The sequence below is a fragment of the Panicum virgatum genome, chromosome 8K (assembly GCF_016808335.1).
Source record: "Panicum virgatum strain AP13 chromosome 8K, P.virgatum_v5, whole genome shotgun sequence".
In the NCBI taxonomy this organism is placed as follows: domain Eukaryota; kingdom Viridiplantae; phylum Streptophyta; class Magnoliopsida; order Poales; family Poaceae; genus Panicum; species Panicum virgatum.
Window position 1 is genome coordinate 22,974,531 of NC_053143.1, and position 22,698 is coordinate 22,997,228.

Below are 22,698 nucleotides of genomic sequence, written 5' to 3' on the forward strand. Positions count from 1 at the left end.
GGAGGGAGGGAGGCACACGGGGGTTTTATCTTATCTGGTTTTGTGATATTTTTCCTCTTGGCTTTGGTCTCTCTCTGTTTTCATCTCTGGCGCCGCCGCTCGCTCCCCGCCGGTCGCCTGCCTCTCCTCCCGTGTCCCGCAAATACCGCGCGCTCTCTTTCTTTCCCAGGCACCGCGGGGCGCCCTGCGTCCACCCCCCCCCCCCCCCCCCCCCCCGCCGCGTTCCACGGCCATAGCAACGCCGTCAACGGCGCCTGCTCCCACCCCATCCCACCGTGCTGCGCGGCCACATCGACGACAGCTGCTTCCACCCTCCCTCCCGCTTCTCTTCTCCCGGTACTCTACTGTATTACCTTTGTGCAAAAGTTGATCTATCGTATGAAATTAGTAAAATAGACAAGGTTCTAAAAAACGTTAGACGCTAAGCGAACGCTTGCCTATGGTTTAGAGTTTTTTGTGATTAAACGTGGATTGAACATGATTAAACGTGTGTTGTGATTAAACGACACTGTGATTAAACGCAACGCTTAGCCACCGTTCAGCGTTTAATCAAAATTAAACGACGTTTAAAAACGTTTTTTAGAACACTGAAAATAGAATACTTGGATGAGCTGATGCAATGCAGGAAGCTGCCTGAACTTTTGTATTATTTAATCTTCTTGCCATTATTTTCATTCAGTAACTGAAAAGGAGAATCCACATGTTGAGCTTTGGGACATTCCAAGTGCAAGGAAGACATTAAGCTTGCCCCGATTCATGGGTGAGCTGTAGCTCACTGTCTTTCATATAATTCCATGCTTGCTCACCACATGCTCGATGAAATGCCGACGAGGATCGTTGTACGCATAGTATGATACTTTTTGTTCTTTTCACTAATAGGATTGACAAGGATGTCTAGAATATTCTGATGGAGCAGATGCAATTTTTATTTGTCAAAGGTGCGGCACTCTCATATTGTCGAGCAGCAACAATAAATTTACTGGTGGTGATCTTTAGAAAAGGAAAATGGTTTCTTGTGCTCTATGTGATGTTATTTGCCGTACAATTCTGCTTTTCCAATGCTCAGGTCCTATCCTAACATGAATGTGGTTCCATCTTCAACCTAAGCACCCCGATTAACTGGTATGTTCTAACTGCTCGTCGGTGGGAGCGCAGGAGCTGCTGGACCCTTTTTTTGTGGTTCAGTTTTCAGAAGTCCAACAGCGGCAGGCAGCAGCTGCAGCTCTGCGACCTATTGGCTTTTATACTATGTACCATTATGATTCCATCAAAAACTTGGCTTTCTCCCTCTGTTTTTTAGGAGGAAGCCCACCATAGCAGGGATAGTCATATCAGCTTGCGCAGGTAAGCAGCATAGGACCAACAAGGTTTCAAGTGTCAGAGTATGTGGAATTTCACTTTCCTGTAACAATGTGGTAGTCTTTGCTTGCCTATTATTTTTTCTATGTAATTCCGTGATTGATCTTTTGATGAATAATTACTTTAATTAGGAAAGATCATTCCTGTAACATTTCGATTGTCATTAGCGTAGCACTTTCAAGCTTTTAATTGTTGCTTCTATAAAATAGTAGGTGATGCAAGTCCTCTAGCAAATCAAGGCTTGGAGGAAAGTCGTTCTTTTTCAGGCATACTTAATAGTTCTTTCTTGTCTTTGCATAATGACAATTTTCAGTAATGAAACTTGGTCGATTACTTCAAAAAACCAGATATTTTTTAGTGTATTGTCAAAGTTTCCAGTAGCAATTGGTATATTCTAAAAAATAAGTACGAGCACTATGTAGAATATGTGGTTCTTGGTTGGTTATTGTGAAAAAGAAAGTTTGAGTATCTGATTAGCTTTGCATTTGTTTTTATTATAGACCTATACCAAGCAATTCCACCTTTGCCCACTTGTGTAGTCTAAATTTATTAGAATGTGCTTGCGTTCATACTCGCAACAGATCGAGGTGCTTGCTTGTTCAAATTTCTGATAGTTGCATTACTATTGACAATGTTTCCATGTGTGCTGAATCACCATTCTATTGCCACCCTGCATATTTGAGTACCGGAACATCTATGGCCTAAGCCGGTCAATTGTTGGTTCTGTTACAACCAGCAACAATGCCCCCCTCCTCCCCATCCATTTTGCCTAGCATCATCCAGGTACTTCGTTCAGGCATCTAATCTTCTTTGCTAATTTAGAATAAAAATGAAATAAGTTGGTATTTTACTTTTTTGATATATCCAAGTTTGTGATGATCAGCTGAATTTCCTTGCAACAAAAGGATGGTGATAACCAGTTCACTTTGCTAAGAATGTACATTTAGAGTTCATATTGTTGCCATTTATGGGCTGGTTTGGTGGGCCTGCCTAACATTGATCCTTTGTGGATGGGGTAGGCACAAAAGTTGAAGGTGAAAGAGGCCAAAATACTTGTATGATAAGTTTGCAAAAAATGTATTTTTAGATTTTGTAAATCCTGTTCTGTGTCTTTTAGATGTTAATTTTGGTACATCGGATTTGACTCAACAAATTGATGATTCCTATGGTGCCCAAACTTCAATTCAGTATGTTCCTACTACTAATCCTGCATTTGTTTCTAAAAATGGGCCATTCAGAAAAGCTTCCATCATTGATGAAGGTTTGTAATTGTACAGAATAATATTTCATTCTATCACATTATTTCTTTGTTTCTATTTGTTGTGTAATAATATATTTTTTGCAGCCAAGAGATAGCTTTCTTTTGGCCTTTAATCTACTAGAGCTAGCAATTCTTTTGAAAATTAGAAGCCCAAAAATATGTGGTTTTTTTGGGAGTGTTTAGGTGAGTTCATAATTTGAAAAGCTTTATGAAGGAGAGAGGATACATGATGGAGTCTGACAGACTGTCGGCCAGAAAAAGCACCTTGAAAGACCACATAAGGTTTGATTTCAGTTTTCTAAAGATCAGAAATACCTTTTCTTTCTCTTTAGTTTGTTGCACTGAGAAAAATGGACATACTAAAATGACTAGCACCATATTTCAGAAGAAAAGGGTTAATTTTTCTTTTGTTGGGTACCAGGAAGTACTACTATTCTTCTAAATTTTATTTGAGTTTCTTGATTACAATTCTCTGAACTTTGCCGGCACATGATGGTCGATTGTTCAGCCATCCCTATGTTGATCAATTATTTAACCATGCATTTTTCACTGGTCATATTGACTGAATTGACATGATTTAGATTTATCATCAAGAGCACATTTGAATGACATATAGCTAGGGGACCCTGTATACTACAATACTAGGGAACCCTAAATTTTGTTGCTCTAGATAGTCATAGAGCTTCACCTTCCATTGCCTTGTTATACCTCCCTTATTTTTTTCCCCACTGTCAGGTTTAGTTTTTTACTTTTCAGTGAAATCAAGCGTTATATGGAAGTTCATATTCTTGGTTTGCTCATCCAGATCCAGGACAAAGGCCAGCAGGGAAACAATAAAAGACAAGTTTCATTGGACATCGGAAGCAGCAAAAGCACTCGAAGACCTGAAGCACCGTCTCCAGATCCCGCCAATCCTCACTGCTCCTTCACCAGGCGAGAACTTGCTACTCTACATTGAGGCAATAAACCCATGTTGTCAGCACAGCTATCGTGGTCGAGCGACCAGAAGAAGGCCATGCCTATGGAGTTAAAAGTCTGGTCTATTTCATCAGCGAAGTACTCTCTGAATCAAAAGTCTGCTATCCCTCGATTCAGAAACTACTATAAGCGATCTTCATCACTTCCAGGAAGCTCCGACACTATTTTTGACGAATATAAAGTCATAGCTGTTACCGATTTCCCATTGGCGGACATACTCCACAATCGGGATGCCACTAGACGCATATCCAAGTGGGCGGTAGAACTGGGTGCTTTAGAAATCAAATTCCAGCCAAAAACCGCCATCAAATCACAAGCTCTAGTAGATTTCCTAGCAGAGTGGTGGGAAAATCAAATCTCCGCACCAGTCGATTGTCCAAAACATTGGATAATGTACTTCGACGGCTCCCTCAAACTAGGGGGCGGCAATGCATGGGTACTGTTCATATCCCCAAAAGGAGAAGAGCTGAAATATGTATTTCAAATACTATTCCCTGTCTCCAATAACGAGGCAGAATATGAGGCATTACTGCATGGGCTTCGCCTTGCAATCTCCCTCAGCATTAAAAGACTACTCGTCTATGGCGATTCCTTACGAGTCGTACAGCAAGTGAATAAGGAGTGGGACATCAACAAGGAGACTATGTACGCATATGTCGCAGAAATCCGAAAACTGGAAAACAAGTTTTCAGGCTTGGAAATTCACCACGTCATTCATGACAACAGCGTGGGAGCTGATGCACTCTCCAAGCTTGGATCCGAGCGAGCCAATGTCCCACCAGGTGTATTCGTCCATGAACTACATCATCCCTCTGTCAACCTGTCGGGACAGACAACCATTGACTCAACCACAACATCAACAAGTCAAGAGGTTAAGATGGTCGAAGAAGATTGGAGAACCCTCTTTATCGACTTCATCAAAGAATTCAAGCTACCTCCAGGTGTCGAACTAGACAACACTGAAGTAGCTCGCATAGTCCGATACTCCAAGGGCTATGCTGTCGTTGGGGACAGTTTGTACAAACGTTCAGCCTCCGGGATCCTCATGAAGTGTGTCTCCACAGAGAAAGGGAGAGCAATTCTACGAGAGATTCATGATGGTTCTTGCGGCAACCACGCTGCCTCGAGAACTTTAGTTGGCAAAGCATACAGATCAAGATTTTTCTAGCCAACAGCTTTAACATACGCTGAAGATCTCGTTTGAAGATGCAAAGGATGTCAGTTCTTCGGGAAGCAAGCTCACATCACAGCCCATGACCTGATTACAATTCCTCTGTCTTGGCCCTTTGCCTGCTGGAGCCTGGACATGATTGGCCCTCTAATAACAGCACCGGGAGGGTTTACTCACATCTTAGTAGCAGTCGAAAAGTTTACAAAATGGATAGAATTCAAACCAATCACCAAAATCTCATTAGATAGAGCAGTCGACTTCATTTGTGGTATACTGCATCATTTTTTCTTCCCTCATACCATCAGCACGGACTTGGGATCCAATTTTACTTCTGGATCATTCTAGGAGTTCTGCGAAAATGCCTCCATCGATGTCAAGTACGTATCAGTGGTTCACACACGCGCCAATGGCCAGGTTGAGCACATCAATGGCATGATTCTGGATGGACCAAAGAAAAGAGTCTACGATGAAAATACAAAGAAAGGCGGCAAATAGATTTATGAGCTCCCTCACATTGCTACGTACTCAGCCTAGCAAAGCAACAGGACAAAGTCCATTTTTTCTTGTCAACGGATTAGAGGCTATACTTCCAGCTAACATCATGTGGGAATCACCAAGATTGGAAACATACCAAGAAGGAGAAGCAAATGAAGCTAGACAACTTGAGCTGGATTCCATGGAAGAGGTCAGATGCAATGCTTTACTTCAGTCCGCTAGATATCTCCAAGGAATCAGACGCTATCATGATCGTAATGTCCAGCGGAGATCTTTCAACATCGGCGATATGGTTTTGTGACGTATCCAAGACTAAACAGGACTACACAAGCTAAACTCCAGATGGGAAGGTCCGTTTGTCATCACCAAAGTCACAAGACCAGGATCATATTGACTGGTCGACTTTGAGGGACAAGATGTGCCAAATTCTTGGAACATTGAACACCTACGTCGTTTCTATCCTTAAAAGATTGTACGTCAACATATGTTTGTTCAATAAAAGATGGAAATTGAAGCACTTACTTTCTTTCAAGGATAGGGCAAACAAACTTAAAGACATCCCTTTGGTTACTCAACCATACTACAGGGTAAAAACCTCGCCAACCTTCCTCTACTCAATAGAGTGAAAGGTACAGGCATATCGGGTACTTTCGGGTCCTTACACCCACTCAATCTCAAGGAATCTTCCCACCGAGAAGTCATGACATCGAATTCCTTTCAAAGGAAAGATAGATGAATCGAGTGGTCATTGGCATCCACGCCTACTAGATCCAAACGGATCACCCCTTATCCTTTACAGGATCCCCTACTTAGTAGCTCACACCTTCCTTTGTCATATAAGGCGAAGGGCTCTGGTGAAATCGAGTAGTTCTTGGGTCTCTACACCTACTTGATCTTCACAAAGATCTCTACCAGTTCTCACAATGAGATCGTTCTACTACCAACCTTTCTCTGCATTCCAGAGTTAAAGGCACGGGCCAATCAAGTAGAATCAGGTTCTTGCGCCTCTTCGATCCTAACATGATCATTTCTTCCTGCAGCAACTTGTCTTCTCGAATTCCCAGCCTTTCAAAGAAAAGGAGCGAGAATCGAGTACTACAGACAAAAGTATTGCATGGAACATATTACAAACTGACAACAAACACACGATCGTAGATACTAAAAACATGTACTCTACACACATCATACATGCAGTTGCACGCATGCATATAATCAAAGTTCAAGAAAGAGAATTTAGCTCTTTTCATCTTGTTCTGAGCTTTTAACTATCTTTTCTGCAATCGGCTTGGCTTCCTCTCGGAACGCAGAGAATTTCTCTTCAGAACATTATGACATGCCCTCTCCATGAGGAACTAGATTTGCCTGAGGCCAGTATGACTTAAACAGCCCTAATACTTGCGCCACATAGAGCTTGGTGTTGTCCGAGAGGTACCCGACAACCTTGGGGATCTTCTTGAAGTTGCTCCACCAAAGTCTTTGTACTAGGGTTCCCTCTTCAGGCGGATCAACCATGTCTACTATCGTCTGTGTAGCTCTTTTCAGCTCTGAATACTCAGAAAGCTGTGCCTTCAAGCTCTCGACTTCATCTACAGAACAAAGAAGACATTTTTTCAGCTCTTGAGTTCACTAAACAACTCAGCACAAAGCAAGAAGGGAGGTTACCTTTATGGCTCTTTTTAATCCCCTCTATTTTACTGTGAGGAATTTGATTTTGCTCTTCGAGTTCTTTCTTTTCATTCTCCACATTCTCCACATCTTTCTTCAGGAGCCACATTTGACGAGTGCTTTCATGCTCAAGCTTGTATAATTGGTTCCTGACATCAAGATATTTGTCGGTCTGTTCCTTTAAACAGCGCTCCTTATCCACCAGAAGTTGACTAGCATCAACAGAAGCCTTCAACTTCTGGGATTTGAGATACGAGCGATTGGCCATTTCTTTCAAACAGCATGACATGCTTAGCACAAGCCTTCTGTAGCATTAATACAAGGAAAAATACTCAATAGATACTTACCATGGTGATCTTGTAACAAGACTTCAAATTGTCTTGTAAGACCTTCAGTTTTTCCGGCATTAACAATAGATCATCGATCAGATCTGCCATTAAAGTCGCTTGCACAGAAGCTGGCAGAGTTGATAAACTAGTAATCTGAAGACCTGCTCCCCTTTTTTGAGAGCTTGCACCACCCGGAGCAGAAGCCTTCGCTGGCAGCACAGAAGCACCAACTGTCACTTGTGGCTCCATAGCCGCCTTTGGAGACACCACCCCCAATATTGGTGAATTCGTGGGGCTTGGTATCTCTGGACTAGCCAGTGATTCTGTGGCAACTTCCTGTCGAGCTCGCTGGAGTTCTCTTCTTCCCCAACTCCGGTGGGCTTAGAAGAGAAGGGGGGGGGGGGGGGGTTCGGGGAGGCAGGCCGGCCAGGCGGTGGGGATGGTGGGAGGGCAGCATTAGGGTTCTGGCGGCTGGGGAGGCGGTTGGGCCAGGTCGGGGCGGGGGCATCCATGGCTGGAGTTGTGCGCGGCGGCGCTAATGGCCTAGAATCGAAGGGGCCGGTGGTTATGCGACATTGGTGGACGCCAGATCTTGGATTTGATTCGGCGAGATCTCCGCACTTAAGTCTTTCAACATTGAGCTCTCCCCTCTCTCATGTCTCGTCCATGGTCGGCGGTAATGGAGGTCTTCCTTGAGCAAAAAGGGAATGAAGTACAGGCTCTGTTCACAATGGTATGCTAGAAACGTTTCAAAATAGGCTGCAGTACATTGTCTATTTTACCCTCCGCACCTCTATTTCAACAACTTCCGCTCCTACAGTTAACTAGTCAACTGAGTAAGTACACTTTTACGAATCTCGATGCTGCGAAGGGCCACGATAGACCCGGCGGCCACAGGGGCATGTGAAAAATCCACGTCCTCCTCCGCCTCCCCGTTCTCCTCACCTGCGCTAGCGCAAGAAGCGCACAGCCCTCCTACGCTTGCCCCTCTCCACCCACACCTCGTCCGCCAGCCCCTCTCCACCACGCGAGGCCGACCGTGGTGGGAGCGCGCGCACGCGAGGCCGCCGCCGCTCCTCACTGCCCATGAGCCCCGCCAGCCCTCCTGGAGCTCGCGGCCTTCGCCGCCGCCGCCCCTGGAGCTTGCGGACCCCATGCTCGCCGCCGCCCACTGGAGCTCACGATCGCCGGCACTGGAGCAGGGGAAGGAGGCGCCGAGCTCGGGCGGATCTGGCCGGGTTGGGGAGCCTCCATCCTCTCTCCACCGCGCGACACCCTCTCAAATACATGTCGGATACACTTATCTGAGCCAATATGTATCCATATTTTTGGGATATGGCTGAAAAGATATCCAAGCCATATCCAAGGCGTATCCATATCCGATACGTGTCAGATACGGATATGCCACTGTCGGTGTTTTACCGTCGGGTTCTCCGAGGGGTATCCCGAGGAGAGTGGTTATGAGTAGGGACTCGCCGAGATCAGAACGCCAGTGCAAGGAATACAAGGATTTAGACAGGTTCAGGCCGTCGAAGCGTAATACCCTACGTCATGTGTGGTAGTTTGTATTCCCTCAGGTATTGTTTGATGTTTTGAAGGGGTCCCTGCTCGCCCTTATATAGTCTGAGGGAATAGGGTTACATGGAAATCCTAGTCGAGTTCTGTTAGGATTCTAGTCCGAGGGGTTCGGCTAGTTCCCGAGACCGTCGACTAGTTCTACTCCTATTCGGGTAGATACAAAAGAGGTAGGGCATACCCATGTACTACTCCCTACTCTAGAATATTCCGTCCTGATGAGCAGTCCTGCTGCCCCAGGTCTGACAAGCCCCCAAGCTCTTCGTAGTCGAGTCCTGCAGGCCTCGAGCGCTTCTGAAGACGTCCGTCAGGTACTTTGAGAGCTCCTCGACTTTTGTCTGCGTAATCGAGCGCTTCGAGTGCTTCTGGAGCAAATTGTCCATCTTCAGAGCCCATCGATCGTTTCGAGTAGTCTTCCGGGTGCTTCTTCGGCTGCATCGAGGTTATGAGGTGCTCAAGCCCCGAATCTGTATATATGGTGCGCAATGTACTCGCGTTCCATATGGAGTAGCCCCCGAGCCTTAGTTTGATTTGATGAATCAGGCTGAGGATCAACTCAGTCTTCTGGGTTCTTTTGATCTTCTGTCTGGAGTTTGGAACTTTTTTTCGAAAAAGTTGCCATTTATGACACGTATCCCGCATCCCCCGGGCCTTGAGTTCGAATCCGTGATTTGGGGTTAATAGTCCAGGAGATAATATCGTGTCCTCTGCAATCTTTCTGAGCTCATCGGTGCTGCAGCGAATCTTCTGAAAAGGTGACAGTGCGGTGTACTATTTGTCCGTAGGTTCACATGGTGGGTACTGCTGCGGAATCTTTTCTGTTTCGCCCGTGAGGTTCCCTGCTTCTTGGGTGACACGGGCTGGGCCGTGGCTTTGTTGCTTCCTCTATTTAAACCAGGTCTGCTAACTTTGGATCCTCATTCTTGCAGATGTAGCCATGGGTTCCAAGTAGAGTTCTTCATTGGAGAGTACTCGACCGCCCGATAAGAGTACTCGATTCGTCCTTGTAGGTGCTAGTAGAGTATTTGCGAGCAGCATAAACACTTGTTATCTCTCAGGCCGCCACCTTTGCTCTTCACATCGCAGCCATCCTGGTTGTCTTGATAGAGAGCTGGTGGAAGCCGTATCAGAAGCCTTTTCGGGTGGGAACTGTGGTTGTCTCCCCCCCCCCCCCGATGGCCTCTGGAGAGATGGCATTGTTTTTGTTGCAAAACGTATCAGGGAGAGGAGTGGATGCAAGAAGAGGATTTGCTATGTTCTGGGCCATCCATATCTTCTTACAACAAGCCTTTTCCTCCCAGAATGTATCTAAGTTACTCCCCTTTGAGAGTAACAAGCTTTGTATCTTTGTATCAGCCCTTGGGTTGTCCCCTTTGTAGTTGAGATCGAGTGGTAAAACCGTTGAGATCTTTGTATTTTCTTTGTTTTGGAATGTAATCTTTGAAAGGAAATTTCCATTTTTTGCGCAGATTCTGCTTCTTCTGTGGGGAGGTCAGGAATTTGCTTGCTGAATTAATTCTGGAACTGGCGCGTGACCCTTGAACTTCTTGTTATTTACCGTACTACCATGGGGTGCGCTCATTTAACTGTTCGAGTAGATCTAGGTTTGGCACGCTTCCTTAACCTCCTCTACCGCCGCCAAAAAAACTCATCTACTCTCGCCTCTAAGTGCCACAAGAAACTAGCCACTGCTAGCCCCCGAGCGTGAAGCAAGAGAGAATCGTTCTCACGATGTCGAAGAGATCTGCTGCGAAGGGGAAGGTGGACAACGCTGCCGTTGTCGAGGCAGAGATCCACGGGTGGAAATCGAGTAAGTGTACCGACTCCCATCTTCTGGATCTGGTGGGAATGCATCTTCTTCAACCCCGCAGCATTATCCATTGGTGTGGGTCTGCTGGGGAATCTTTTCCCCATGAGGAAGGAAACAAATCTGTTGTTTTCCTTCCTTATGTTCTTCGGGGCCTCGGTTTTCCTGTTTCCGATTTCTTCCGGGGCCTCCTTTTCCATTGGGGGGGTTCAGGCGCATCACTTGACCCCTAACTCTATTCTCCACATCTCGATTTTCGTCCATCTTTGCGAGGCTTTTCTAGGGATCGAGCCCTACTTTGATTTGTTTCAGTATTTCTTCCATCTGAAATCCCATCCCAATGATTCTAAGGTAGATGTAGTTGGGGGAGCTGGGTTGCAATTCCATCAGGTGAAGCAACCCAAGTATATTCTTTATGATTTGAGTGATAAGGTCATCGACTGGAAGTCGATGTGGTTTTATATTAGGAACCTTTCTTCTTCTCTTCCTACTCGCACTCCAGGCCCACCTGTGAAAAAGTCAAGTTGGAATTCCAAGGGGAGCGGGGGGGGGGATCAGGTTAATTTCCTTCTTGAGGAGATCGAGAGGCTGAAGGCGGATCACCAGATTTGCGGTGCTTCTGTTGTTACGCATTGGTCGATGTGGAGGATCCAGCCATTGCAGCAGTGGGTCCATTTGGGCTTTCAGTATACGGGAGGTGCGGATCCTTCCCGTTATAGCCGATCCAAGATTACTAAGGATGATCTGAAGGATCGGGTGTTGGGGTTGTTGAAGAACGTGGCTGGGACGGCCAATAGTGCTGGGACATTCAGTGCTGGCAGGCATCCACGGGAGGTATTGTTTCGAGTAGTCGACTGAAATGTAGTTCGAGTACTTTTTGTCGAGTAGTCAAGTTGATCTAGTATCTTTCGTGCAGATTAATCCCGAAAACTATCAGAGTAGGCCTCCTCTGCCTAAAGATGTGCCTTTGGCACATACTGACTCAAGTGTGCCTCTGACTTCATTTGTCTTTGGTTCGAATTGACCATTGGATCCTTGATTGACCTTAGTTGTATCTTGTTTGCAGGTCCGTCGGCCAGTCGGACGACGTTTGATGTTGGGGCCGGACATCGGATGAGCCGGCAGTTGAGTCTATAAGGACTCAGAAGCGGGGCACCGCTTTTGCTGGTAGTAGTGACTGGTGAGTACGGGTTGGTACTTTTTTGGGTTGTTGCGCTTGATTTTGATGGTTTTCTCTCATCTTAGGCTTCCTTCTCCTTCTAAGAGGCAGGCGGTGGGTTCTGTCGAGAGCCCTCCCGCTGCGCCGGCTGAATCCGGCGGGAGTGGCTCTGCTAAGGGGCAGAGTGCTTCGGGGCTGAGTATGGTCTCGAAGTTTACTAGATCGAGGAAATTTGTGCTCAAACACTCCTCTCAGTAAGGGCGATTGTTGATCGAATGCTTTTTGTTTTCCTTTGATTTTGTTGTTGAAGTGTCGAGTGCTTCTTTTTGTAGCAATCCGGATGCTCTTGGGTTTGATGAGTCGGAGAAAGGGATCTTTGGTTCCCTTAAGAACATCACCCAGTTGCCTCCTGGTTCGCCAAAGGAGGGTGATCGGGTGGTTGATTCTACTTCTGGGGCGGCGAAAGATCTGGTCACCGAGGAGGCGAGCAAGGAGTCTCCTACCGCTGGTACTGGTGAGTGGCTTGATTGTCTTTTCCGTCAGGCTTTTTGCTAATATCTTTGTGTTTTTCAGATAAGTAGGCCGCGGACCAGCCGAAGAGTCCTGCTGCTGCCAAGGTTGATCTGGTTCCGCTAGAGACGTCGCAGCAGGAGGTGGAGAAGCCGGTCGAGGAGTCGACTGCAGTCGCCCAGGGGATTCTGGGCTGCCATTCTGCTCTCGTTGTAAGTATCTAATTGTAATCGAGTACTTTTGTTGAGTTGTCAAGTACTTTGTCTTGATTTCATTTTGTTGGCAGGATCTGGCTAAACAAGTTGCCAAGCAGGCCGAGTTCCTTCGGCGGACTGGGGAGGGTCTCCGGTTGTCGGCTGCCCAGTCGCTGCAGCTTGAGAAGATGGCTGCTCTTGAGAAGTCTTGAAAGTGATCTAGGCCCCTAAAGTGGGTTTTGGTGGTTAATGACAAAACACATGTGCGTTTAATCGTGTAATTGAGCATGTGTGCAGGTGGTGAACATGTATAGGTGAATCAAGTGACGATATACGACCCTCGAAAAGGAAATGAAAAAGTGAAGTTCAAGTTTACTCAAGAAATTAGATTTTGAATTTGAAATTTGAGTATAGGAACGCCGTACTATCAAGAGGGACTTGGTTCAAGGGTTTTGATTTAGATCTTGTGCTCAAGAGAACCTATACAAACATTTGTGAGCCACAAAACAACTCAAAGGAGCCATAAACCGAAGATTTTTCCTGCCTTACCCGGATACTCCGGGTATAGGGCCGAATACTCCGGACCCCATTGCCCGGAGTGTCCGGGTGCTGTTTCTGGGCTGAAAAATCAGGGTTGCCCGGAGTCTCCGGGCATATACCCGGAGTCTCCGGGTACCCTTTCGCCCAACGGCTATTTTTGGGCTGAAGACTATAAATACTCCCTCCATACCCCTTCAGCCCCCTCTCTTGCCATTTTGGACGAACAGAACTCAAACCTAAGCCAAAAAGAGCTCCTTCACTCTCCCTTCTCCATTCTTGAGTGATTCCCTTGAGGGATTTGAGTGAGAAGCAAGCAAGAGCAAGGATTCAAGCGAGTGAGCCTCATTCCCATCTCTTGAGCGCTTGGTTTTGGTCAAGCCCGCGGATTCAAGTTTGTTACTCTTGGAGACTTGTGCTCCTAGACGGCTAGGCGTGTTTGTGATTGCTCAACCAAGATTGTGAGCTGCACAAGAAGTTTGTAATCTCCATTCCTCACCGAGGAATCCATAGTAAGTAAACTTGGGCTTGAGAGGTGATCTCGCCCTTGGGAGAGGAGCATAGGGGTTCTTGAGAACCGTCTCTCGAATCCTTCCTCAATGGAGACGTAGCACCTTCGGGTGTGAACATCGGGAAACAAATCCTTGTCTCCTTGTCTTAGTTTACTTAATTTCGTTATCATTTGCTTGTGAGACTTCTTTTCTAGGGTTTGAGCTCGATCTACTCACTCACGAGTTTCTAGTAAACTTCATTTGTTGGATATCAACCTTAAGGAACCCCTGGTACTCATTCTCTAGCTCGATCTACTTTTCATACAGAGATTCTTGCAGGTTCGGTTCAGGTTGTTCAAACCCGGAGACTCCGGATATAGCTCCGGATACTCCGGACCACCAAACCCGGAGTATCCGTGCATATACCCGGAGTATCCGGGATAGTCTGTGTCTGACCCCTTTTGTTAAGTGTTTTAAATTGCAGATTGCCTATTCACCCCCCCCTCTAAGCATCTTAAGATCCTTTCAAGTCTGCTCGGGAGCAGTCGGAAAAGGTCAAGCTTCTGGAGGCCCGGGTGGAGATTTTGGAGCAGGACAATTCTTCTCTGAAGGATAAGGCCTCCAAGTTGCAGGAGAAGGTCAAGGCTGCTGCCAAGGAGTAGAAAGGTATTCTTTTCCTTCTTTGGTGCCTGTCCTTCGGGTGGTTTTCTTCTGTTCTCATGTTTTCCCTGCTTTGACAGAGCTTAAAAGCTTGTTGTTGTGAAGGGATAATGAGGTGACTGATCTGACCAATATTATGTATCGTCATGCAGATGTTGTGGAGAAGCTGTCCAAGTTCAAGGCTGATGCTGATAAGCAAATGATCAGTGATATGAACCAGATCAGAGACTTGGCGGCTGATCGTGATCAGAAAGCTCAGCAACTGGCTGATCTTGAGGCGGCGGCTCAAGTAGTCGTCGGGATGGTCGAGGATGAAGAAGCTGGCGAGAGGAGTTTGCTGGAGCGTCTTCGTGAAACCTCCAGTGACTCAGCAGCTTCTTCTCCGATACTTCTAGGGATCACTTGGCTCATGCCTTAGGATTAGTTAAGTCCTTTCTTCCTTCCGTGAACTTGTCCTTTATTGGCGATGGGGTTACCATTGGCTATTCGGAGGAGCAATTCTCTGAATATGTCACGGAGATGAAGCCTGTTGCTGATAAGGTTATCAGCAGCTTGGAGCCTGTGCCAGAGGCTTGAACAGTTGTTGTAATATCCTCTTGGTTTTTGTTTGGATGTGAATCCTCTTGAGTACTTTTAACATTCTGATGTATAGTACTTTTTCCTTTTATTTGACTGGTCGGTTGGTTGGTTGCCTTTTTTATGAAGCTTGTCATCGGCTATTCTTGAATCATTTCTTCGAGTACAATAGTAGTCAATTTTCTTGTCATCTCGTGGACGAGTAGTTCCTTTGTAGAAAAAGGAGAGGTTGTTCGTCGGTCAAGTACTATGGTAGTCGACGAGTTGTCGTCTTGAGGACGAAGGGTTCCTTTTTAGGAGTTAGAAGTCGAGTGTGTAGCAGTCGATGAATTGTCATCTCTTTGGATGACTAAGTCCTTCTTGGAGATAGGGAAATTGTCCCATCCGAGGATCAAGTATTGTAGTAATCGATCAATTGTCGTCTCGTGGACGAGAAAAAATTCCTTTTTGGGAGATAGGGAACTGGTCCCATTCGAGGATCGAGTACTGAAGTAGGCGATCAATTATTGTCTCATGGACGAAGAGATTCTTTTGGGAGATAGGGAGCTTGTCCCGTCCGGAGACCGAGTACCGAAGTAGTGGGTGATTTGTTGCCTTATGGACGAAAAGTTCCTCTTGGGAAATAGAGAGCTTGTCCCATCTGAAGATCGAGTACCGAAGTAGTCGATGATTTGAAGCCTTATGGATGAAAAGTTCCTCTTAAGATCCTTTCAATTGGTATCAGAGCTTGGCTCTCCATTCAAAGGGCTTAACCGTCCGGAGAGGTCAAGATGTCGGATGATGAAAAGAATCAAGAGATTCCGGTTAATGAAGGTGAAAAAGGTGATCCTAGTGATAAAAGAGACAAAGACAAGAATGTAGAGCCATCCAACAACAACAAGAAGGGAAATAATAAGAATGGTGGAGTAGAAAGTGAAGAAGAGACATTCGATGATGAGATGTCTTATGAGGAGTGGAAGGCATGGAGGAAAAAGAAGAAGGAGTAAAGGAAGAAAAAGACTAGCTCCCGAGTTATCATTGACTCTAGTGATGACTCCGACACCGATTCCAAGAGAAGAGCCTCACGCTCTTCAAACAAGGGCAGCTCATCAAAGTCAAAAGGCAAAGGTGATTATAGAAGAGTTGCTCATGATTACACTTTTTCTCTACCTAGTGAGCATAATGCATCAATTCACATGGGCAAGCCACCTTTCTTTGATGGTACCGGGTATAATCAATGGAAGACTAAGATGTTCGGATATATGAATGCAATCCACAAGGATCTTTGGAAAGTTGTGGAAGTTGGGTGTGAAATTCCGGATGAAGATGAAACTCCAACCCCGGTTCAAGCATATGTGCTACAAAGGAATTTCCAAGCATTGAACATCCTACACACATCCGTGAGTCCCGAAGAGTTTGACAAGATAGAGGATGCTCCAACCGCCAAAGATGCTTGGGACACTCTCCTAGTGAACCATCAAGGATCAAGGAAAGTACGAGAATCAAGAATCAAAACTTTAGAAGATGAATTGAGCTTGTTCTCCATGAAGAAGGATGAAGGTGTGAAAGAGATGTACAACCGCATGAAGAAAATCACAAATCAAATCAAATCTCTTGGTGGTGACAAGTGGGGCGACCGTGAGATTGTGGACAAGCTCTTGACCGTGTATATGGCTAGGGATGTTACTCTACCTAACTTGATTAGAGCCGAAAGAGGATTCAAGCACTTCACCACCGAGAATGTACTTGGAAGAATTGAGGCTCACCATGATCAATTAAAGAGAGTCAAGATTAACCAAGATCTAGCCGAGCTTCAAGAACAAGCGGCCAAGAATAGTGGGTTGGCACTTCAAGCTAAATCAAAAGGCAAAGAAAAGGCAAACCAATCCTCAAAAAATGAGGGCACTAGTAGTGATGATGATAAAGAGCTTAATGATGAGCAAATGACTTTCTTTATCAAGAACTTCACAAGAGTATTAAGGAAAGGCAACTTTAGAAACTTTGGAAAGAATAAGAAGTATGAGCTAAGAAGAAGGTCTAATAGGCCATGTTTTGGGTGTAACAAAGTTGGGCATTTCATTGCCGATTGCCCGGAAGAGAAGAAGAAGAACAAAGACACCAAAGAAAGCACATCCAAGAGAGATAGATCAAGATACAAGAAGCAAGCCGGAGAAGCACATCTTGGTCAAGAATGGGATTCACAACAAGAAAGTGAGTCTGAGAAAGAAGATGTTGCAACCATGGCTTTCAAGGCATCATCTCCACATCCTCCAAGCTTGTTTGAAGATCTCACCGATGATGAAGATGAATCTCCTATCATGTGCCTCATGGCTAAAAACTCCAAGGTAACATCTCCAAACTCATCGGACGATGAATTGGATAATGAAGTAGAAGTTGCTAAACTAGTCAAGAAATATGGTAAAGGGGCCGCAACTAAAATGATGAAATTAGTAATGAAACTAGATGAAGCGGATGAGACTCTTGAAACACAAGAAGAATTGCTTAGACTTGAGAGAGAAAAATTCAAGGCTCTTGAAAAGGACCTCGCCTATGAAAGGGAGGAAAACAAGATACTTGTGAACTCAATCAAAGTCAAGGATGGCACTCTTCTTGAGTTGAAAGAGTCACTCTCTAGTGAAAAAGAAAAAGTGGATGATTTGACTAGAAAATTTTCTTTTGTCAATGACACTAACACTTTCCTAAGGAAGGATAATGAGAAACTTCAAGAGAGCATGACAAGCTTACAAGCTAATCACACGGCACTTGAAGTTCAATTTAATACTCTTTGGGAAAGTACTTCTAAGACTAAAGAGACATCTAATTCATCTAGTCCTTCTACAAGTCAAGGATGTGCACGGTGCTTTAATGTTGATATTCAAACTTGTGCTACTAACCATGTTGAGATAAATGCAATGAAGAAAGAAATCTCTAGACTCACTCACTTGTTGCAAGAAGAGGCTCCATCACATACTCAAGTCCCAAAGAATATTCCCTTTACAAGGGTAGGTGAATTTGAGAAACACACCAAGGGATTTGGGTCAAGATACATGAGCAAGTTTGGGTTTGAAGTGGGTAAGGGACTTGGTAGGAATGGGCAAGGTACTCCACATGCCATTCCATTTACCAAAAACAAGAACAAGACCGCCTTGGCAGCTCAAGGAGGTCTAGTGAACATGACCACTCCCATTCACAAGAAAAATGATGTAATTCAAGAAAGTGGTCATGTCAACTTCATCAAGAGAGGCACAACATGTGATGAGGGTGCTAAGATTGTTGCATCCTCATTCAAAGAAGATAAGTTCAATGCCTCTAACCCAACTAAGATCAAGGCACAAGAATCACCTCATGTATCCTTCTATGCCGATTATGTATTGACAAGGAACCACCGTGGTAAAGTGGTTGCCAAATTTGTAGGACACCGTACATGGAACACAAAAGTGAAAAACTATGTATGGGTGCCCAAAGTTCTTGTGACTAACATTAAAGGACCCAAGTATTGTTGGGTACCTAAAAGAAAAGAGTAACTTTGTTTTGTAGGGATACTCCTCCGGTGGATCAACTTGGGTGATTGATAGTGGTTGCACAAATCATATGACCGGAGAAAGGAGTATGTTCGAAACAATAACCGCATCAAGTGGAGATCATTTCATTACTTTTGCGGGAAATCAAAAGGGAAGAGTGCTTGGTACCGGTAACATTAATCTAAACTCAAAGTTCACTCTCTCAAAAGTTCTTTTAGTTGAGTCACTTGGTTACAATTTGTTGTCCATCTCACAACTTTGTGATTCGGGCTTCAATTGTTTGTTCACTAACGAGGGTGTAACCGTCATTAGAAGAAGCGATGACTCCGTTGCTTTCAAGGGGTTGCTCAAGGGAAAGCTCTATCTTGTGGATTTTTCTTAAGAGAAGGCTCAACTTGATGCTTGCTTGATAGCAAAGTCTAGCTTGGGTTGGTTATGGCATCGCCGACTAGCTCATGTTGGGATGAGAAATCTCAACAAACTTCTAAAGGGGGATCACATCCTAGGACTAACAAATGTTTCTTTTGAGAAAGATCGTGTATGTAGTGCATGCCAAGCCGGGAAGCAAGTTGGTGTTCCACATCCATCAAAGAGCATCGTCACCACCGTCAAGCCATTTGAACTTCTACATATGGATCTCTTTGGCCTGGTGGCGTACATTAGCATTGGTGGTAACAAATATGGCCTTGTCATTGTTGATGATTATTCTCGTTTCACTTGGGTATTCTTTTTGCATGATAAAAGCGTAGTGCAAGAGACCTTCAAAAAGTTTGCAAAAAGAGCTCAAAATGAATTTGAAACTAAGATCAAGAAAGTGAGAAGTGACAACGGCACCGAATTCAAGAACACTAATGTAGAAGAATTTCTAGATGAAGAGGGCATTGGTCATGAATTTTCGGTTCCATACACTCCTCAACAAAATGGAATTGATGAGAGGAAAAATAGAACTCTCATCGAGGCCGCAAGAACAATGCTAGATGAGTACAAAATCTCGGATAAATTTTGGGCGGAAGCAATCAACACGGCATGTCATGCAATCAACCGCCTATATCTTCACAAGATCTTGAACAAGACGGCATACGAACTCCTACTTGGTAAAAAGCCTAATGTGTCTTACTTTAGAGTTTTTGGAAGTAAGTGCTTCATTCTTAACAAGAAGCCCAAGAACTCTAAATTTGCACCTAAAATTGATGAATGTTTTCTTCTTGGTTATGCCTCAAATGCTCATGGCTATCGTGTTTTCAACAAAACCTCCGGTTGTGTTGAAAAAGCGTGTGACGTGACATTTGATGAATTTAATGGCTCTCAAGGGGAGCAAGTTGATAATGTTGTAGGAATGGAAGAATCATCAAGTCAAGCTATCAAGAAGTTGGCGATTGGTGAAATAAAACCTCAAGAACAAGTGGACAATGACGATGATGATGTGTTGATGTTTCAAGGGCCATCTACCTCTACATCCGCTGCAAAACCCGGAAACTCCGGATATGAAGCCGGAGACTCCGGACATATTGACCAGAGTATCCGGACTCCAGGCCGGAGTATCCGGGCCACTCAAGCTGAGGCATCAATTCAACATCAAGATCAGTCTCAAGATGATAGAGAAGCTGAACCAATCCAATATCAATCCTCCATTTCACATCCAAGAGTTCATCACATAATTCAAAAGGATCATCCCGTGAATAATATCCTTGGAAGTATAAGTAAAGGGGTAACCACTCGATCTCGTTTGGCTACTTTTTGTGAACATTACTCGTTTGTTTCTTCTTTGGAACCTCTTAAGGTGGAAGAAGCATTAGATGATCCGGATTGGGTGATGGCTATGCAAGAGGAATTGAACAACTTCACTCGGAATGAAGTCTGGTCCTTAGTAGAAAGACCCAAGCAAAATATCATTGGAACCAAATGGGTCTTTCGAAACAAACAAGATGAACATGGCGTGGTAACAAGAAACAAAGCAAGGTTGGTTGCTCAAGGCTACACACAAATCGAAGGTTTGGATTTTGGTGAGACGTATGCACCCGTAGCTAGGCTTGAGTCAATTCGTATTTTGCTTGCCTATGCTACTCACCATGATTTCAAGCTATATCAAATGGACGTGAAGAGTGCTTTCCTTAATGGACCAATCTCCGAATTGGTATATGTTGAGCAACCACCGGGCTTTGAAGATCCAAAATTCCCAAATCATGTCTACTTGCTTCATAAGGCGCTCTATGGGTTCAAGCAAGCCCCTAGAGCATGGTATGAATGCCTTAAGGACTTTCTCTTAAGGAAAGGCTTTGAAATAGGCAAAGCCGATCCTACTCTCTTCACTCGTAAAGTTGATAAAGATATCTTTATGTGCCAAATATATGTCGATGACATTATATTTGGCTCCACTAACAAAACTTGGTGCGATGATTTTAGTAGGATTATGACAAAGAGATTTGAGATGTCTATGATGGGTGAGTTGACCTTCTTCCTCGGATTTCAAATCAAGCAACTCAAGGATGGCACTTTCATTAGTCAAACCAAGTACACCAATGATATGCTCAAGAAGTTTGACATGGAAAATGCCAAGCCCATCAAAACTCCCATGCCAACCAATGGGCATCTTGATCTCAATGGAGATGGCAAGGCCGTGGATCAAAAGGTATATCGCTCCATGATTGGATCCCTTCTTTACCTTTGTGCATCTAGGCCCGATATTATGCTTAATGTGTGCATGTGTGCAAGATTTCAAGCTAATCCGAAAGAATGTCATTTGATGGCGGTTAAGAGAATACTAAGATATTTAGTTTTCACTCCTAACCTTGGTTTATGGTATCCCAAGGGCTCATCTTTCGATTTACTTGGCTATTCCGATTCGGATTATGCCGGTTGCAAAGTGGATCGGAAGAGCACTACGGGGACTTGTCAATTTCTTGGCCGGTCTTTAGTAGCTTGGAGCTCCAAGAAGCAAAACTCGGTTGCCTTGTCCACGGCGGAGGCCGAATATGTCGCCGCCGGTGCGTGTTGTGCACAACTTTTGTGGATGAGACAAACTTTGAGTGACTTTGGTTGTCATTTTGATGCAATTCCTCTATTTTGTGACAATGAGAGTGCAATCAAATCAGCAAACAACCCTGTACAACACTCCCGAACAAAGCACATAGATATTCGTCATCACTTCTTAAGGGATCATGAGGCTAAGGGAGATATTGCTTTACAACATGTAAGCACTGATGGGCAACTTGCCGATATCTTTACTAAGCCTCTAGATGAGTCAAGGTTTTGTGCTTTGAGAAGTGAACTAAACATCTTGGATTCTCGTAACCTAACTTGAATTACTGCATACACTTGAGTGATCTTAGATTAAGAATCTTGAAAACTTTCAAATTGTGTGACCTTTGTTTTATAAAAAAAAATTGGTTATTCACTTTGCTCACTTGAGATGATTGTTCTCCTTGATTGAATGTTGACTGATCTCAAGTTGAGTAATTTCTCTCACACCATTAGATCCTCAAAAATCTATCTATACCAAATCTATCTAGATCAAGTTCTTTTGAACTTCTTTGTGCTCAGTCTCAGGGGAAGCCGGAGTCTCCGGCCCAGGGCCCGGAAACTCCGGACTATCCGGATACTCCGGCCCTGAGGCCGGATACTCCGGATATTTGAAATTTTCTATATATACCGCGGGGAGGGTCGGGGCAAACGGTTCCTTCTCTCCTTTACCACAGACGCCGCCCCCTCTCCTCTCCACTCTCCTACTCATGCCCTAGGGGTGATTCCACTCTTCCAAGCATCAAGAACTCGTAAATCTTTGAAGGAAGACTCTCCTCCCCTCCGGAAACTTCGGGGAGTCATTGGATTTGAAGTTCCCGCGCTCTCAACAGTTTCAAAGGTACTTTTGAACTTCGGATCGCCCGATCTCCCAATTTTGTAGGTTTCTTTGAAAAATCTTTAGGGCATCTCCTCCTAGCATGTGTAGGAACATTCTCCTCTAGTTTCATTCAAATCCCATTGTCAAATTCTTAGATTCTTGAAATTTAGGGTTTCAGGAGCTCTTGTCCGGATACTCCGGATATACACCCGGATACTCCGGACCCTTTGGGCCGGAGTCTCCGGGGATATACCCGGAGTCTCCGGACTTGATCTCCACCAGCACATCTTTTTCTTCCCAATTTTATCCAGCTTGGTCTTGATCTTTGTTATCTACCTAGGCATGGTGAGGCCACGCGCTGGTGAGTCCTTGGAGGACGCAGAGCAACGGAGACAAAAGAGGCGTCATGATCCTCACACTCAAAGGGAAGATGCTCCTCGAAATCCTCCAAGGGAGTTGCGTCCACGTCATCGTGCCGGGAAGGAACCCGCTGGGAGCAGTTCTAAGGAGCCAAGGAAAGCTCCTTACATTTTGCAAAGCCGAGCAGCGGCTCCTCCATCTCGTCCAACTCCAACAAGCAAGGGTATTGCTCA

At 44.8% G+C, this 22,698-nt stretch overlaps 2 protein-coding genes and 1 long non-coding RNA gene across 21 annotated transcripts; all 3 read left to right on the forward strand.

The window, feature by feature from the left end:
• The first annotated feature begins 34 nt into the window (after window positions 1-34).
• Window positions 35-12,712, forward strand: LOC120644224. Of its 19 annotated transcripts, none has more exons than XR_005663526.1 (8): window positions 37-336; window positions 680-2,142; window positions 2,835-2,902; window positions 11,707-11,820; window positions 11,886-12,053; window positions 12,132-12,307; window positions 12,373-12,521; window positions 12,596-12,712. XR_005663526.1 is itself a non-coding variant. In XM_039920803.1 (6 exons), exons 2-5 carry the CDS (start codon window positions 2,101-2,103, stop codon window positions 12,378-12,380), a joined length of 300 nt encoding a protein of 99 aa, XP_039776737.1. In that variant the 5' UTR covers window positions 37-336; window positions 680-2,100; the 3' UTR covers window positions 12,381-12,521; window positions 12,596-12,712. The 19 variants fall into 19 exon arrangements, 13 of the variants coding, with proteins under 13 accessions (XP_039776736.1, XP_039776735.1, XP_039776737.1 ...); XR_005663524.1 differs by having other exon boundaries at window positions 38-336; window positions 2,804-2,902; XR_005663521.1 differs by having other exon boundaries at window positions 41-336; window positions 680-2,902.
• On the forward strand, window positions 10,543-11,700 carry LOC120644227. Its single transcript, XM_039920804.1, has 2 exons — window positions 10,543-11,474; window positions 11,557-11,700. Exons 1-2 carry the CDS (start codon window positions 10,746-10,748, stop codon window positions 11,662-11,664), a joined length of 837 nt encoding a protein of 278 aa, XP_039776738.1. The 5' UTR covers window positions 10,543-10,745; the 3' UTR covers window positions 11,665-11,700.
• Window positions 12,713-14,058: 1,346 nt separating the features above from the next.
• LOC120644228 lies at window positions 14,059-14,832 on the forward strand. Its single transcript, XR_005663527.1, has 2 exons — window positions 14,059-14,197; window positions 14,344-14,832. It is a non-coding gene; the product is annotated as an uncharacterized LOC120644228 (long non-coding RNA).
• The last annotated feature ends 7,866 nt before the right edge of the window (window positions 14,833-22,698 follow it).

Coding starts and splice junctions, on each gene's coding strand:
- LOC120644224 (XM_039920802.1), top strand. CDS start 3,591: ATGTTGTCAGCACAGCTATCGTGGTCGAGCGACCAGAAGAAGGCCATG.
- LOC120644227 (XM_039920804.1), top strand. CDS start 10,746: ATGAGGAAGGAAACAAATCTGTTGTTTTCCTTCCTTATGTTCTTCGGG. Junction 11,475..11,556: donor CTGGCAGGCATCCACGGGAG/GTATTGTTTCGA, acceptor TCTTTCGTGCAG/ATTAATCCCGAAAACTATCA.